We start from the raw sequence: 19,034 nt of genomic DNA on the forward strand, positions 1-19,034 counted from the left end.
AGTAAAACAAAATAAATGATTATATTAGTAAAAATGTATGTATCGTAAGTAGAAATGAAAGAAAAAATCATTAATTATATTTTTATTGGGTACTATTTCAGATATACTGCATTTTGTCAATTATTCTTCAATTTTGCACATCACTGTAGAAGGAAGGGGGTGCTGCGTATTTGCTGTGTTTATATAGTGTTTTAAAATGTACTATGCATGCAGTACATTTCATACTGTATGTATAGATTTAAATAATTCACATGACTGAGATCCTTGATGTATCTTTGACTTTCATTGAGTGCTAATTGTGTTTTGAACAGGTGTGCCAGGCCTCTCTACAATACTTAAAAATTATGCAGCACAAGCCAGTGCTGAATATAGAATCTCTGAATCCAGCACTTTTTGGTTTTGTACCTGAACTTAAAACAGTGAAAGTAGGTTTTTTTTTTCAATCTATTGATAAGAAAATATAAAAGATAAGAAATGCTAACTTTCTTTGGTGTACATTTTACAAGCTGGAGTTAGTTGATAACAAACAAAATCATTGTTATTGTTTGCAGAAACTGAGGCTGGATATTTTGCTGATGAAGCAATATTTTATGTCTTGTCGATCAGCGCAGGATGAGAAGATGCTACTGTTGCTGAAAGAAAGGCAGCATTTTGTCGAAAGTGCACACACATACTCTATGAAAGATCTGACTGACATCATCTCAGGCGTTTTGCTTGATTTTTTAGAAAATATCCACTCTGTTTTCCTAAAGCATATCGTCGAAGACTGTCAGGTAACTTGCATAAATTGTTAAATTTTGCTTCCCTTGGAAAAAAAGAATTCATGAAACGTAATTCCATATGTATTTTTATTTTTTAAGACTATAATATTTAATATGGATATATTTATCATTGATATTTATTTTGTACATACACACTACCTGGCCAAAATATGTTGTGACTACTAGTGTTCCTATTGTATAAGCCCCAGAAAGAAGCGCTATGATCCATGTTGGTTTCAGCTGGGCTGATAAAGAGTCAGAAATACTGCGCAACAAGAAAACCATGTCAGCTGACATGGAACTTGATAGAAAGAGGAATCTGAGTTAATTACCTCTGCTTCGAACCACAAGGTTATAGAGGGGCACAAAATGCTTTGGGAGGGAGGTATAAACATTTTCTTCCAGAGAAATTTTGAGTTGTACACTTCAAAAAACATTTAAATTAACAGAAATTAGAAATTGGTTAAAATAGCATATAAAAGGTGTTTTCTTTCGATATATTAATTTTTTATCGACATATTAAATTATCAAGGAAACAGTTATTTTCCGGATATTATGCTGAGGTGAGCTCGGAAAGAAAAGTCATCACGTCTCCACCGGGACTCGAACCCAGGCCCTCTTGCAGACCGGGCAAGCATGCTACCATCTACACCACTGGAGACACATGAATCTGCCTTCCAAATTTCACGCACTGTGTCGTGAGGCGCTGAAGTAGAGGCATTAGTAGCCTCTCTTAACTTCAGGAAATGGCCCCCGGGTGGGACGGTTTAGAGAGATATAGATGGCTTTTTTCTCAGCCAGAGATATCAAGGAAACAGTTATTTTCCGGATTATTATTTTCCAGTGGTGTAGATGGTAGCATGCTTGCCCGGTATGCAAGAGGGCCTGGGTTCGAGTCCCGGCGGAGACGTGATGACTTTTCTTTCCGAGCTCACCTCAGCATAATATCCGGAAAATAACTGTTTCCTTGATATCTCTGGCTGAGAAAAAAGCCATCTATATCTCTCTAAACCGTCCCACCCGGGGGCCATTTCCTGAAGTTAAGAAAGGCTACTAATGCCTCTACTTCAGCGCCTCACGACACAGTGCGTGAAATTTGGAAGGCAGATTCATGTGTCTCCAGTGGTGTAGATGGTAGCATGCTTGCCCGGTATGCAAGAGGGCCTGGGTTGGAGTCCCGGCGGAGACGTGATGACTTTTCTTTCCGAGCTCACCTCAGCATAATATCCGGAAAATAACTGTTTCCTTGATATCTCTGGCTGAGAAAAAAGCCATCTATATTAAATTATGCTTCTAATTTTTGGCCGGCTTGGGGGCCATGGGCTCTATGTGCACCCCCTGTCTTTGGGGGGGGGGGAAGGAAAAAGTTAGAAAACGACCATAAAATCTAACTGGCCTGTGGTCTCCATCAAGACCAGCCTGACATTTCTCCTCAGGTTGCTCAGTGAATAGATTGATATTACGATATTATAGAGTTAGTGGAAATAAACTGTGGCATAAACTTGGTAAGCACAATGTTGCATGACCTCATGAGTTTATTGTTATGATGAATGCTCATGTAATTCGTGGTGAAGACTGTCTAGTGCAAGTATTATTTCTGCCATCTTGTCTGTGGTGTCCTTTGCATTTGTATTTGTTAGATTATACAAAATATGGCATTTCAAAGTCTTTCCTAAAAAAAAAACTTAATAAAAGAACGAAGAAAATCTATTTTTCAAAATCTTTTTTCTTCCCATCTTTGTTTGTGGGGCATCATCAACATAACATTGCTGACTTAGAATGTCTATTATTTCATCTTTCAATGGCTTTGGTATCAGGGAAACCAGGAAAAGATGAAAAAAAGCCTCATTCAAACTCTGCTCACCTCCCCCCCCCCACACACACACAGTTTTATAAAAAATTATTTTATTGTTTGGTTTCAGCCCGGGTCAATAAGATACTCATGTTAAGTACCAAAGGATGTTTAGAGGTGTCGCGAGTTCGATACCCGGTTTGTCCTTGTCAGAAAACTTTCCTGACATTGGGGTACAAAAAAACGGCGACTTCACCGCAGCAAAAAATTGCTACCGCAGGGAGTTCCCCCCCCCCCATCGAGGGGTTAGCACACCAACCTCTTGATAAGTACAAGAAACAAGCCTGCCGTTCGAAATCGGCAATAAATTGGAGGTCCCAGTCTAATTAGCCCTCGTGGGCAGAAAATGACCGTGGTGCGACAAAAATGATCAAACTGACTAGCTTTGTGGAAATCGTTATGACCTCACGTAGCTGATACTTAGGGAAACAATTGATAACTTGAGAAATTAAAATAACAGACACCTGAATTTTAGTGCTTATGTAAGTATCTTGTTAAAGGTCTGCACCTCTCTGTGGAAAAAATTTTTGAATGAAAGACCAGCTTGCATTTGCACCTCAAAGTTGAAATTTTTTTTTTAAACTGCTTGTAATCTGTAAAAAGAACAAAAAAATTCATTTCCTTGTTAAATACAGGGTGCATAGAAAAGTCCCTTTATCCTGGAATAACTCGCAAACCGATGATCCTAGAAGTATACTCGCAATTGGAAAATAGTATCCAAATAAGGTGCAAACCTCAGATACATCATTCATATTGTAAGGCCTTGTATGGTTATTAAAATAAGAAAATTAACTTCTTGTTTGGTCATCCTGTCCTAGAAAACCGATTGGGAAAAACTTCTTCCCTGTCTCTATTGAACTCAAAAAACAAAAAAAATGTTTTAAGTGCAATATTCACTGAGATATTTGAATTCAAAAATAATTTAAAGGAAAGAACCATATAAACTAACAGACAAGCTCATTCTATGCTTCATATACAATTTTTTTGAAGTCTGTGAATATTGTCCTTGAAAACACTGATTTTTTTTGGTCAGAAGAGACAGGGCAACAATTTCTAATTGGGTTTATAGGACATGGTGATAGAACAAAAAGTCAATTTTCTTATTTTAATAACCATACAACCTCTGGCAATATCAATGACATATCTGGTGTCTACACGTTGCTTGAATACTTTTTCCAATCAGAGGTATGTGCTTCTAGGATCAACGGTTCGTGAGTCATTCAAAGATAAAGGGACTTTTTTATGCACTTTTTATATATTTGGATTCATTTGTATAATGCTTAATTCATGTGAACTTTCTCTTTTCTTTTTCTAGGGGTGTAAAGGAAAAGGCTTCATCTGCGAGTTTTGCAAGTCAGAAGAAGTTCTGTATCCTTTCTATCTGCAGACAGTTTCTTGTCCTGGCTGCAATTCTTTATTTCATCAGTATGTATACTCCACTCCATAAATTCATCACCTCTAAAATTTTTTGATAAAACACTTTCAAAAAGTATTTAAGCCCAGTCTTACCAACGTGTGAATCTGTTAACCCTTCCAGTGTTCATTTACTCGCTCTTTTAATAAAACATATTTCTTCTTTCCCATACAAAGATTCACCAATAGTGGAAACCATGTCCTGGATAAAACAAAGAAAAAGAAATTTTTCTATTGAGCCTATTTTTTTACATGCTTGCAAACAGTGTTATCCGAAAATATAATTTTGGACAGTAATTTCACTTTTCCAAAATTTTAAGGGGTACTTTTGTAAAGTGAGGGGTATTTTTTAAACCAGAAATAACACTATAAAAAAATAATTACGTAAAATTGGAAAGAGTATTTTTACTTCTCAACAAAATTGAATTTAGTCGCACATCTGGATGTGTATTGATGATAGGGACGGCACTAATATTCTGCCACTATTCAGTATTTAGCCTTTTTGCCGAATATCTGTGTAAATCCAAGCGCAATGGAGTAATTGTAAAAAGTATATTAATTGGAATTTTTTGCATAAATTAAAAATTTGCCAATTATATTTCATTGTGTGGTGTATATTCTTTTCTGTAAGAGAGCAGAGATGGCATGGATGCCCTATATCATGTAATACTATAATCTATTCAAATACCCAGAACTTCAGAGAAGAATGCATGAAAATTTGGCTCATGCGTCCTGTACAACGCATTCTTTCTTAGTTCCAAGAAGAAGAAAAATGCCCTAACTTTTTCCCCTTTCCTCCACAGTCCATCACGATCGCGCGACCTTGAAAAAGTGGTTTTACTACTTAGTATATTATACTGCAGCGTTTCTCAACCTTTCTGTGACCCAAGGACCAGTAAAATATCTGAAACAATTCAACGGACCACTGAACATCCCGTATTACGGGGCATTCCTTTATTTTCGGTTGTTTTGAATTTTTTTTAAACTTTTGTCTTGTTTTCCCAACGATGCTTATTTGAATTCATAATTTTTCTAAAATCGTAAACTTTTTCTTAAATTATTATGATAAATATAACAAAATATACAGTTCAGGTTCAATGTTTTTTCTCAATTTCTTATCAATTTTAAGTACAATTATGGATTTTGCCGACTTTGCAATCTCTTTAATGACAATTGGTGACGTGCCATTTTTCACTGTATTTAAGATCGCATTACCTCTTATTTTTCTCAAATAAATATGGTCATTATTGCCATTTTAAGTTTTTTTTGTGAAATACATTTTTCTTCACTGCGATTTGTATCGGCCATTTATTACTCTACTCTTCATCCATTTTAGCCGTGATTAGCAGCACATTTGTCTTAAATGCAATTTTTTCATATAATTAGTAACATCCTGTATTTAGGAAAATGATTTCCTGCATTTTCCTTGACTAGGTATGGTAGTCCTAAGTATGAAGGTACAATTTTTATTTGAACCCATGTGGATATTGCTAATATCAATTGCAATAGTTCAATAATTTTTCATTTAGTTGAAATTGAATTATCAAGTCTGTCTGCGGACCATAGGTTGAGAAACGCTGCTGTACTGTATTGTATTGATATACACACGCACACGAGTTGTTGAAGAAATTTAGTTACTTCCCTTAATGTGGGGTCGTGTAGAGAATTTTCAAATTTTGGAGTTTGTATTCCCCTGCGTATTTTCTCCCCTCCGGTTACATACCGGAAGTTACGGTACTTTCGCAGCTATCTGCCTGCATTTATAAAGACAGCGTAAATTCACCTTGTTCCTACAAAATTGCAAATGCGCATTTCTTTAAAAATCATAAATTATTTGGAATGCCTGCTCAAAGTGTTACACATTTTCCGAGATTGTTCAGGAAAAAAAAACAAATTTGTGAAAACTCTACCTTGAATATCCACAGTTCTGTCTTCCAGCTGCTATGTGGTAATCACCATTTCGCATTGCGGAAATCACTGCTATGTACACAGAATCGTCTTTTGGAGGGGCACAAGGATTTCTTCCACAGAAATTGTGTATCAGTAATGCTCAAGAAGAAATTTAAAAATTAACATAATATAAGACTATTTTCTCCAATATTTTAATTTTCTACAAAAATATTTTTAATTTTCTTGGGCGGGGTCCCCTTCCGATTTTGGCTTTGGTGAAAATCCAGGTTTACCACTGCGCAATCCAATTGCGCAGTGGTAATCAGGTAAAAATATGATTTTCTAAGGTTTTCCAATTTTGAGTTGGCTATTTATTTGGAAAAAAGCTCTGGTTGCCACGAAAATCACACACAGTCCTACAACACAAATATGTATACATTAAATTTCAAATCCATGCATTACCAATTTGGAGGATAGATGCAGGGCTGCGACTAGGGTGGGGAGAAGAGCAGGCGGGTCTAGTGTCCCCGGGCTCTGGACTAGAGTGGGCGCCGAATTCACCCCCTTTATAACTGCTTTTACATTACACAGGGTGTCAAACTGTGTGCTTGCCCCATTTGAGAAAGTATCTAGTTACAGCCCTTGATAGATGGCACCACCTACTGAACACAAAACATGCCGAATGTTGGCACACACACAAAAACTCTTGAGTTTCACCAACACAAATCTGACATGGCTCCCATATTCAGGTATGAAAATATATGGCAGCTAAATGGCGACAGATCAGAGTGGTGAACCATCAGGGAGAGAAAATAAAGTCATTCTACCAGGAAATCGCTTCGAGAGGATTTGTATGAATAGAGAATCAGAAGATTAGTGTATAGAGAAAGAATATCTCATCTGAATGTCATCCCATCTCATCTGAATCTTTCAGCAGTTTTCTTCAAATGAAAACAAAAAATTAATGCTGTCCGTGAATGCTCTTTGTTCGGTATAAATTTCGACATATTGAACACAACACTATGCACACACTTTTCCAAGTTATCACTCGTGCGCTTCTCACACTTGTTGATGCCACAAAAAATGGCACAGTGTCAAATCTTTATAGCACAAACTGCATTGGTGCGTCATCTGTTGTCTGAAATTTGCATTTCGTACTTGTACATCTGGTATACCAAATGGGACCCAACTTAAACCCCCCCCCCCAGTAATGAGAGCTTTTTGAATAGATGCCATCATCAGCATCACTTTGAAGGTAAGTGAATATGTGACCATGAATTGTTTCCTTAAATAAGGTATGGTCAAGAAATTCTAGTGATGTTGATTCCAGAACAATAGCCAAGGTCAATTATTACAATTATAATTAAAATTTGGGAAAGTTTTGTAACTGATGATTAAGTTTCAATTTGTAGCCTTTTTATAGGTCCTGGATAAATTAATTGGATAATTCGAACTTCTTTCCAGTGACTTTGGATTTTGAATTTACAAACTTTGACTGTATATCAGCATTAAACTTGATTGTCAGTATCATGACAATAAAAATCTTTCAATTACCACAGTTTTTAATATTTATTTACATAATAAATTACATAATTGAAGTGCAATATCATTTAAAATTACCAGTAATTTAATTTTCAATTAAAACCACCAATTTTATTTATAACTTTGATTAATTTAAAGAAAATTGATATTTGGCTGCAGAATATTTGTTGTTTGGCCAAAACATCAGCTGAATATTCAATATTCGGCCAAATCACTATTCGTACCATCCCTATTGGTGAACACCGCTTGCAAGTGCAGGATTACTTACACAAACACGAATAACTTACACAGCGATTCACTAACAATAAATGATGTGGTATACAGAGATTGGAGGACATATCTGTGAGTGAAAGTTCATTTACAGTAGGTAGCGATTTTCAGCCGAGGAATGTTTGTTTCTCATTTAAAAATTAGCCCTTTTTTTAAAAGAATTTTAAAACTTCTTACATAAGGGACTCCTTATGTAACTTTGTTGGTAAAACTAACATCAGAGCCAGGGGTGCAGAATTTATTCAAAAATCTGTAGATGTGCTGATTGATACACATGATAATGACCTGATTTGAAATAAGATTTTAGTCAGGTTTAGCTGTTTTTGTCATTACCGGCGAAATTTCTCTTACTCAAATGTTTGTCATCATTGAGACGGCTTCTGTTCCTGAAAATTCGAGAAAATTCATTTTGGTGAATTTTTAGAGTTTTTATTCCACAGTTTTATGGACTAAATCTTGAGTCCATATTTAATGCATCAGCTCAAGTTGAGTGAAATTGTTATGCTGGATTGGCTACTGGGGTTGATTAGTTCTTAAAGAGTTTAATGTTCAACCAGAACAACCCCATTGCCATCAGGGTTATTTTATTTCTCAATTTCTTCATTCTCCTCTGGACCTACAACAGATAGGGTTGTACTCTCTTTAATAGGGAATCCAAGTCCTGTCTTAAGGTATCTGACCATCTTAAAAACGCTATTTTAGAAAAAAATATTGATATTTTTTTAAATATATTTTTTATGAAAGCCTTATTTCTTGTAATTCCAAAACAGCCTTGCTTTGTTTATTAAAGTCACAGTTACGTCCACTTTAGTATTGCATTTTTACTTTCAAGTAATCTGTCAATAAAAACTTTAAATGTATTTTACAAAGAATACTATATTAGACATTTTACTTGTGTTTGAAACATGATTTCAGAAAATCTTAAATCATTGCAAAATGATAATACAATATTCTGCCATGTATAACTTGAACTAAAATCTAAGGTCTGTCACATATATTTGCCTAATTACAGTATTTTATACACGATATGTTGAATGAAATTTCAAAAAATTCACATGCACAGCTTCAGATTTGGGTAAACTTCAAAGCATAAAATACAGTAGATATCTGGCGCATATCAGATGAGCGCATGCAAATTACGGAATAGGGCAGGGCTGGAACTCGAGGTCGAAGCTTTACAGGAAAAAGTGAGGGTGCTAGATTGCCCAGTTATAACAGAGCCACTGGTCGTCGAACCACCTGTTGATGAAGAAGCAATCTCTACAAACGACAGTTTAGAGGGTGAATAGGTGGTCGTGGATGAGGTAGAGGGGAATAGTGATAAGGGTTTAATCATCGGCGATTTCATGGTTAGGGAATTTGGGAACAGAGTATGTAGGGATTTTCGGGGTTTCGAGTGCTGTTGTCTTCCTGGGGGGAAAGATTTGCAACGTTCGAGACGTTTTTTATCGCCGAAAGTTACCCTTGTGGGTGGGAACGAATCAGGTAGAAGCGAATATTAGTGAGTCTCTGTCAGAGTACCGGGATTTACTATTATCTGCTAGGGAGGGGGGTTCAGATGTGGCAGTGATTCCAGTGCTGCCAAGGGGTAGTAGGGGGTATAGGAATAGGATCCACCAATTCAATATAGGCCTGAAGGACATTTGCTCCTCACTTGGGGCCACGTTTTTGGAGCTTCCTGCATTTACTGATAGGTGGCTTCGTTCGGATGGGATCCATCTAAATAAGAGGAAGGTCTGGGAGGTTTATGATAGTCTTACGTCAGGTTTTTCCTCCCAGACCACGTAGTTGGGAATGCGGGTTAGTTAATGATAATCACAACAGTACTGACAGAGAATTACCCACCTCTGACTTGGATGGCTTCTCGATTGACACTAAATTACCGGGAAAATTAAAATGTGTGCTAATAAATGCCAAGAGCTTGGGTAATAAGAAAGATTTTTTAGAAAATTTTGGTAGTTGTGGAGGGCCTGGATCTTATAGCCATTACAGAATCTTGGGCAAACGATGGGGATGAATCTTTCTTACACATCTCGGAATACGATACTTTTTTGAGAAATATATCTGATAGGAAAGGGGTGGAGTGTTGATATACGTGAAATCATGTTTGAAGGCTAGAGAGTGTAACGTGCAGGGAAGTGATATTGAAACTATATGGGTTGAGCTTGAGAACAAAAGACGTCATAAACTTATTATTGGGGTTTGTTACAATCCACCGAATAGGGATCCAAACTACATCGCCAAATTGCATGATGAAATTTCCTACATGTGTAAGCGTAAGAGGGTTCTCATACTAGGGGATTTCAATTACCCAGGTATATTGATTGGGAGAACCTTTCATCTGGAGATCAGTATGAAAGAGACTTTTTCTTACGTTGGTGCTTGAAAATTTTTTGTATCGGCATGTATCAGAAGCCACTAGGGGTATTGCTATTTTGGATTTAGTTCTTACTAGTTCTGAGGATCTTGTTGAACGTGTTTCGGTGGGGGAAGAGTTTTCTTCCAGTGATCATCGTATCATCAGATTTCACTGTTACTTTTCCTCGGGTAAGGTTGATAACAGAAGGCTGGTTCCTTGTTTTCGGAGAACTAACTTTGATGTTTTGAGTGGAAGGTTAGCGGAAGTTTTCAAAGACTGATTGAAATCAGTAGGCAATGGGAAGAATTTAGTACGTAGCTGTCCTCTGTTTTGCACGACGTCATACCCTTTGTTCGAAAAAAGCGTGTTTGTACATCGCACCCTCTATGGTTCACGGATAGTGTGCATAACCTTTATCTTGAAAAGAAAAAAAGAAAAGAGCATTCAGAGAGTATAAAAGTGGACGAGGTGACCTATCATTGTTTACTGATAAAAGAAGAGTGTTGAAGAAAGCGATAAGGGATTTAAACATTTGAAACATATGACATCCATATTTTTATGGGCATCTTTTTATCAGCCACCTCGTTGGGCATTTTGCCTGTTGTGGCGTTGTATTTGTATTTTATTTGTATTTGTAAAGAGGAAGTTGAATCTAGGTTGGCAGATAACATTGGCTCTGACCCGAAATCATTTTTTCGATACGTCAATAATGGATTAAAGGAAACAGTTGGCCCCCTCTCAATAGGAGGCTCTAGGTTAGAGAGCAGTGTAGGCATGTGTAAGTGCTTTCAATGACTTTTTCGCGTCGGTTTTTAATGGAGATAATGATATTCGATATGCAGGTGTTGCATGGGGGTAATAAAACCCTCAACAATATTCAAGTAGAAGACGTGGAGGTCCTAAATCTTCTAAGAAATGTATGTGCAAGCAAAGCACCAGGACCAGATGATATCCATCCCAGGGTCCTCAGGGAATGTGCCAATGAATTGTTGGGGCCAGTCATACAGATATATAGGGGTAGTGTTGCTGAGGGTATCGTCAAAAGGGATTGGAAACTTGCTAACGTTGTTCCGATATTTAAGAAGGGTAGTAGAGAAGCTGTGTCCAATTATCGTTCACTGAGTTCCCTTTTGAAAATTTTGGAAGTTATCATCAAAAGGCAGTTATTGAAGTGGATAGACGAGAATAATGTATTGTCGGATAATCAGCATGGGTTCAGGAAGGGGAAGTCATGTGTAACTAACCTCCTTTGCTTCTATGATTACGTGACTAAGGCTTTGGGTAAAGGCAAAAATGTAGATGTTGTTTACCTCAATTTCCAGAAGGCATTCGATCGTGTCCAACATGGTAAATTCTTGAAGCATTTACACGAGGTTGGAATTGGGGGCAACTTGCTGAATTGGATAGAATCATGGTTAAGAGATAGGTCGCAACTAGTTATCGTAAACGGGGAATTCTCTGGTTTGGACAGGCGTCACAAGTGGAGTTCCGCAAGGAAGTGTCCTTGGCCCCATACTTTTTTCACTTTTTATCGATAAACTCGATCAGGGTATCGATGGGATTACTAGCAAATTTACAGATGATGTGAAGCTAATGGGGGGTAATCGGGAATCAAAGCGATAGGGAGTTGCTCCAGACCAACTTAAACAGTATTGCAGCATGGGCAAATGAATGGAGCATGACGTTTAGCGCTGATAAGTGCATGGTCGCTCATTTTGGTTCGAACAACCCACAGTTCTCTTATGAGATGAATGGTGTCACTATCCCAATTTGGGAATTCTCATTGATGAGCGGCTTAGGTTTTCTGAACATTGTTCAGCAGGGGTCAAAAAGCGAATAGAATGCGTGATTTCATTTTCAAAAAGGTCTCTTAGACTTGGTTGAAGGGGGTGCAGAGAAGAGGTATGCGTGTCCTTATTGGCACGCGGGGCTTGAGTTATGAAGCAACATTTTTTTTAAATATGTTTACATTGGATGAATGCAGGTGTCCCGGGACGATATGATCAAAGTGTTCAAAATTTTCAATGGGATGAACCATGAACTTTTAGTATACCGTCAATCGACTGCTTTTACAAGGGGACACCAGTATCAATTGGTGAGGGGCAAGGTTAAGGTGTCGCAGGGAAGTTTTCTCTAACAGGGTTGTTAATAAATGGAATAGCTTACCGCCGGAGGTAGTAAATTGTAACACAATTGACATGTTCAAAAAGAAATACGATAAACATGTTGCGGTAAATCGAGAAGCTATCCATTCTTAGAATAAGACAACCATAAGTATTATTTATGAGCATTGTATAATATTTTATCACAGTGTATGTATTGTTTATAATTTTTATTAATTGCATTTTTAATTGGGTTGCTGTATTTTTGAAATATATGACATCCATATTTTTATGGGCATCTTTTTCTCAGCCACCTCGTTGGGCATTTTGCCTTCTGTGGCGTTGTATTTGAAGTCAGTCGAAAAATTCCATTTAAATAGTATAAATTGATGCACAGAGACATACAGTGACGTGTTTTCCTTTTCTATGCGCGAAGAAAATCCGCCTAAAAAACATTGAGTTACTGGATAGGTTATCGAGGGTCTACTGTACAATGCTTTCAATTATGGTTCATAACCTGCATCATCACTTGCTGAATGCACTGTGAAAATAATAAAACTTTTCATCTGAATTTTTGCAGTTGTTTCAAATGTTATATGAATTTTTCTCAAAATTTGACAAAAAATGCTTTTTCATAGAAAATGAGATCTGTAGTCTAAAATGTATTATTCTTTTCACCATTTCGAAACACTTTCCGTCAGAAAATGTTATTAAAGTTCACTCCAGTGGCATTTTATAAAAAAGTGCTAAGAAAGGTAGTCAGATAACCCCTTGATAGTCTCCTATCATAGCAATTGATATATTTTTGAAAACTTCATTTCATTTATTTTAAAAGGTGACAGGAAATATTGTATTGTTGCAGTGGTTGACGAGGGGAAAAGTACATCTGTCAGATAGTTTCTTTCCTTGCCGACCACTGAATTTCCATGATCCTTCCCATATAATTTTTAGTACTGAATTGCTCTCGTTCATCAGTTAAACGTCGTTTTCCCCCCTTATAAATATGAAAACTCTTCTTTTTTTTTTCAGAGCATGTCACTCAAGATGGGAGGGCAATTGTCCAAAATGTGCCAGGAGAGCTAAGCAAAAGGAACAACAGAGTTGATGTTCTCTTGCATCTTTGCATCTTAATTTATCATTATTGAAATTCAGAGCTATAAAATGTTTTTAAATAATATGTATATTTTTACCTGTACAGATTGATTAAATTATACCTAAAAGTCGGAGCTTTATTTTCAATAAAAGTTGTATTGATCACCACTAATGAAACAAGGTCATGTCAGCATGATTGATTCTGAATGTTTTGTATTATCCTTTATCAGCAATGTTCTCAGCAGTTGTCATTCTTTTTTGGAGCTTAAATATTATTATTGAACATTTATTTTTCCAACACCAATCAAATGAATAAAATTGATGCTGGTCATTTGGTGTATACTTTGTACACATTAAGTATTTGTTTATGGAATAAAAGAGAGCTGATGTACTAAGAAAGAAAAAAAATATATAAACAATCAAAATTCATTCACAAAGTTAAAATTCATATGTTAAGCTTTCAATACCTTTTCCCACACAGAAACACATATGCAGTATTTATTGTAAGGATAAACAGCACACATTTTTGTAACAGAAGTGCTCGTTCTATATTGACCAGCTTTTCTTAACTGAGATTCTGTGAGAAATAATACACCTACATACAGTCAGTCGATGCTTCTTAAAATGATCTAGACATCATTGTTGTTGGAAACGGACATTATATCAAAACGAAAATGGATTGTAAGATAATAACTATGTGAAAAAATCTGGGACTTATAGCGACCATTTCATTACAATGACTGGTATAGGATAACTTTTAGGGTCATTATGATGAGTATCAACTGTACCTTATCCTGGATGCAACTAGTCACCGATTTGAGAATTCTGATTGACGAGTGACACTTTTTTTTTTTAGGTTTTCTGAACATTGTTCATGAATTATCAATACGCCGTAAATAGACTGCTTTGACAAGGGAGACACCAGTATCGATTGGTCAGAGACAATGCAAGGTTATGGTGTCGCAGGGAATTTTTCTCTAATAGGGTTGTTAATAAATCGAATAGCTTACCCCCGGAGGTAGTAAATTATAACACAACTGACACGTTTAAAAAGAAATACAATAAACATGTTGGGGTAAATCGAGAAGTTATCCATTAATTAGAATAAAAGACAACCATAAGTATTCTTTAAGGGCATTGTATAATATTTCATCACGTATATATATATATTGTTTGTAATTGCATTTTTAACTGGGTTGCTGTATTTTTGAAATATGACATCCATATTTATTATGGGCATTTTGCCTGTTGTGGCGTGTATTTGTATAATTTTACTTACACTCTTCAAATGAATGTTGAAGCTCATCAGATACAAAACTAGACAGCATTTGAACATATATTTTTGTAGTATTTGCTTATAAAAAGGGTAGAGTGCAAAAAAATGTGTAAGATTTTATGAATACCAGTAGAAAACAGCTGTAGGTCAACCATTCTCTAAAAATTGTGTTTTGATACAAACCGGAAAACCTCGAATATCGTCTGCTTGGTGTTAAAAACTAGTCCCATTTCTAAACAATATGCCATTTCTTTGAATTTTTTTTTTTTTTTCTATTTTACAAACTGATTGAGTTCGTAAAATAAGCACATCTACGGACATAAAAGGTGTGCACATATGAATTTGAGGGTGAATTAAAATTTTGTAAATTCTCCTCTGGCTACACTTCTTATAATGCTTGTGATGGAACTATGCTGATCTGGTATTAGCTAGCTGTCCAAGCACCTTGAAAAACTGTCAGCTGGTGCTTCAGGGAGAGCTCAACTTTTCACATTTATTTCAGAATTTGCTGAAAATCAGTTGGATTCATTGCAGGAGAGTTGGGGAAACAAATATTTCCTCAAAACATGTTATGGTAAATCATTCAGCATATGTAGCCAAATCCTGTTGTAATCATTTCATCTCTCTGTGGATGAATACCAAATACAGAGGGATGTAAATGTTGTTGCACAGTTGATACATTGCATGATCTACAGTAGTCTGATTTGGCAAAATAACAGTGCTTTTATTGGTTTTGATTTGAATTCATTCATAAGCATATGATAATCTCTGAAAAAGTGTCACACTAGAAAGCAGTTCAGTCTAACTTTGCCAAAAGGAAGTCAGAATATGCTGAGACAAGTTGCTTACGTATATGTAGCCAGATGCTCAAAGAATGGTAATTAGCTTTATATGTGCATGCATAATTATGGACATTGATATTCCATTTGGAATGTTTGTTCAAATGTTGCTTTAAGGATACATTCCACTTAGTGAGTTTGAATTTTTTTCCTGAATGCTATCAGTTGATATAGTAGTTGATTTATAGTAGTATATACACTACTATATAGTAGCTGATATTTCATGAACGCTAAAATTCATTCAAAAAGGGTAGAATGTAAAAAAAATGTACAAAAATAAAATATCTTAATTCATAATTATGAATAGCAGCGGAAAACAGCTGTAGATGAACAGTTCCCTAGAACTTTCATTTGAATGGCCAAAAAGTTTGGAAACATTGGCACAGATCCATCAAAGTGGCTTATTCTGTAATAAATACTATTGTAAAGTTACTGGCCCAGAATCAAAAACCTAGTATTGATTTCTAATTGTTATTTAGAAGCCTTGTCCCAAAATTAAGGTTAGATGTATTGCACCAATGCATCAGACCCCAGAGTGCCACTCGTTTATGATTCCCTGAGTGACTAATGAAATGCATAACTTTCATTTGTCAAGTGAAAATAATGAATGGTTTGAAGAATTAATTCACTAAACCAAAATAAATACATAGAAAATACAAAAATCTTTTATTGACATTTTGTTTCTCATTTACACAGTTCAATCGCATGAGTAAATAATGACAAAACAAATATTTTTCAAAGTAATTTTTCGACACAGAAAAGAAATAAACTTTGACCATTTCTTTGATCATTTCTAGAATATAAGTAAACAAATGAGTGCCAGTCAAAAAAATAAAAAACCTAACAGTAACTACTTATCTAAACCAAAAGAGTTAATCGACATCAAGATGCGCTTCAAGTTACGAGTCATTCGATGATTAGGATTCTGTTTCAAAAATGCTAAGGCTCTCTGTTCTAAAGTATTTGCCACTCTGCCTAAGTGCTCTTTGGTTATTGGATCATCCCTGTCGAGACTGGTGATAGCATCTTCGATGTACCTAAAACAAAAAGCACAAATAAAGCCTATATATCGCACAAATGAATGACAAAAAGAAATCACTGAAAAAAATTTTTAAGCACTATTTCAGTATCACGTAAGATTTATTCGAACCACAGCAAAATGACTTGGTTACAAAAACAATTTTTGGCCAAAACAGGGTACTAGTAACCAAGGACAATTTTTTTGTGTCTCCTCTTACAATATACACTCATTGCCATAAAAATTTACGCACCCAGAAGAAGTCGTCAAAATGAAACGAAATTTTACATATGTAAGTACTACGTTGATATAAGTGATTAGTAAATCCCAGAAAAAGGATCATTTATTGCAGAAAAAAGTACAGATGAACAGAAGTTTTATTACTCTGTTGGATCCCCTCTAGCGCGAATGCACGATGCGATACGAGCGGGCATTGAGGCATACAAGTTCCGTATGATGTCCTGAGACATCTCGTTCCACAGTTGCTGTAAATGTGCCTCTAGTTCAACCAACCTCGTAGGGTGTCCAACTTGCCGTCCCAAATGATCCCATATATGCTCGATTGGTGACAAATCTGGGGATAGAGCAGGCCAGGGAAGGGTGGTAATGTGGCAGAGGCAGTCTTGTGACATCCTTGGTGTGTTGCCTAGCATTGTCTTGTTGAAAAATGTTTCCTGGGAGCCCTGCCATGAGTGGCAACACATGCAGCTGAAGGATGTTATGGACGTACCGCTGGGCTGCCATTGTGCCATGGATCAATATTAGGGGTGACAGTGTATCGTAAGCAATATCACCCCATACCATGACACTGTAACGCTATCGTGATCAGATCCAGGTCGAGCCCCCAGAATTTATGTAACGCTATCGTTGTCGTTACCTCCCGGTTCTTTAATATTTTCCCCCTCAGTAACCATTGGGTGGATGACAACAATGAAATAGACAAAGTTCAGATAGAACTATAACATTTATTCAATTATATTGTTAAACCATTAATCAACGTTATCACAATTAGGCTTTTTATATGCTAAACTATTAATTAACGTTTCATCACAGTTAGGCTTTTCTCTCATTGTCACAATGAAACAGTAATATGAATCGATCTCACCGCCGTGTCCAGGTTTCACGTGTTATCACATCGTCCGGTAGATACTCCCAGGTGTCTGCCCCAAGGACTCGTCGGCACCAGCTTCAGACGGTTTTGGTGTAAACACACACGTTGAGATGAAAGCTCAGCCACTGCACATGGAACTGGAGATGAAGGTCCATGGGTGGCCGGTCTGGCCACTAACCGATCACTGGATCACGACGACGTTGAAACCTTACGTGCGATGAGACGGTTAAGTGCCAAGGCACACTTCTACTATTGTAACTTCATTGTATTTATGAGACGATCTAGCTCACACCATGACAGGGCGTGACACCTTACTGATTAAATCGTTGATTCGGTCGTAAGCAAGGAAGTCGTAACTCAGCACATCTCTAGCTGGCTTTTATATAGCAGCATTCCCACAATGCCTCACTGAAGAACCAATCACAACATTGAAGGTGCGGTATTAGCTTGTATCTAATTTACATAGTTTCATGAGAAAAGGAAATATCGTAAACATTATAATATTGAATCTGGCAACAAAACATAGCAAATTGGCGGCCGATCGGCGGACATACGATCCTACCGGTCGATCCCGGAGACAAAGGTAAAACAATGACTAGAATAAGGACGATTTCCACAGGGGCCCAACTGGTAACGTTACAACACCAGCTGTGGGAGCGGTGTGTCGCTGTAAAGCGAAGGCAGGATTGAAGCGTTCACCACGGTGCTTCCACACACGAACACGATTGTCATCACTGCTCAAGTTGAATCTCGATTCGTCGCTGAAGATGACCTGGTTCCATTCCGTTGCAGTCCAATCCCGTCGTGCTCGACACCACTCCAAACGGAGGCGTTGGTGGGTGGGTGTCATTGGCAGCACACGTAATGGGTGCTGCGATACCAGATCTCCTTCAGCCAGGCGCCTTGCGATGGTTCGGGAAGACACAGGGGTCCGTAGTGAAGCTGCTGCCTGTGTCTGGATAGCGGCCAATGAGGCAGTTGGCTCTACGTGTGCGTTTCGGATGATGTGACAGTCTTCTTGACGACTGGTCTGTCGAGGGCGTCCTGAACCTGGTCGCCGTGTAAATGACGTCTCTTCTGCCCACTGGTCCCAAGACCTCCTCACAGTAAAATCAGAACGGCCTAGTTGACGAGCTACTCGCCGAGCTGACCACCCAGCTCCATCCCATCATCCCGATGATTCTTCCCCTATCGAACTCTGACAACTGCTCATATGGTCTTCCATGGCGGCGTAACTGCATGTCTACCTCAGCATTTGCTTTGCAAACGATTAAATACACTCCAGCAAGCTCTGCTTACCTGTTTTATACTCCAAGGAGAACAAAGTTCAACGCCCTCTAGTGGCATTATGCATTACGCAATGCGCAATCACGCTGCATTTCTAATCATTTGCATATCTGCACGACATGTACCTTCAGGCCAACTTTCGTTTCGATCCCACAATTATTTCATGGTGCGCAAATTTTTATGGCAATGAGTGTATAATAATTAATTAATTTTTTTTTTGGA

General features: G+C 37.2%; 2 protein-coding genes across 4 annotated transcripts in view; one reads left to right on the forward strand and one right to left on the reverse strand.

Annotated features, from left to right (window-relative positions):
- DEF8 (differentially expressed in FDCP 8 homolog) overlaps positions 1-13,674 on the forward strand; it is a 39,764-nt gene extending 26,090 nt beyond the window's left edge. For all 3 annotated transcript variants that reach the window (XM_089248975.1, XM_089248973.1, XM_089248974.1), the window contains 4 exons: positions 312-425; positions 552-773; positions 3,929-4,038; positions 13,219-13,674. In XM_089248975.1, the coding sequence (XP_089105101.1) occupies positions 312-425; positions 552-773; positions 3,929-4,038; positions 13,219-13,294 (522 nt within the window). In that variant the 3' untranslated portion in view covers positions 13,295-13,674. The remainder of the gene's footprint in view (positions 1-311; positions 426-551; positions 774-3,928; positions 4,039-13,218) is intronic.
- A 2,365-nt stretch (positions 13,675-16,039) lies between these two features.
- Positions 16,040-19,034, reverse strand: part of Ge-1 (Enhancer of mRNA-decapping protein 4 homolog Ge-1) — a 152,624-nt gene continuing 149,629 nt past the window's right edge. Inside the window, exon 25 of the mRNA XM_089249021.1 lies at positions 16,040-16,433. Within this exon, the coding sequence (XP_089105147.1) occupies positions 16,247-16,433 (187 nt within the window). The 3' untranslated portion in view covers positions 16,040-16,246. The remainder of the gene's footprint in view (positions 16,434-19,034) is intronic.

The sequence above is a fragment of the Pholcus phalangioides genome, unplaced genomic scaffold (genome assembly GCF_987345545.1).
Source record: "Pholcus phalangioides strain wild (caught in Gottingen) unplaced genomic scaffold, Ppha-v1.0 ptg000021l_1, whole genome shotgun sequence".
Lineage (NCBI taxonomy): Eukaryota > Metazoa > Arthropoda > Arachnida > Araneae > Pholcidae > Pholcus > Pholcus phalangioides.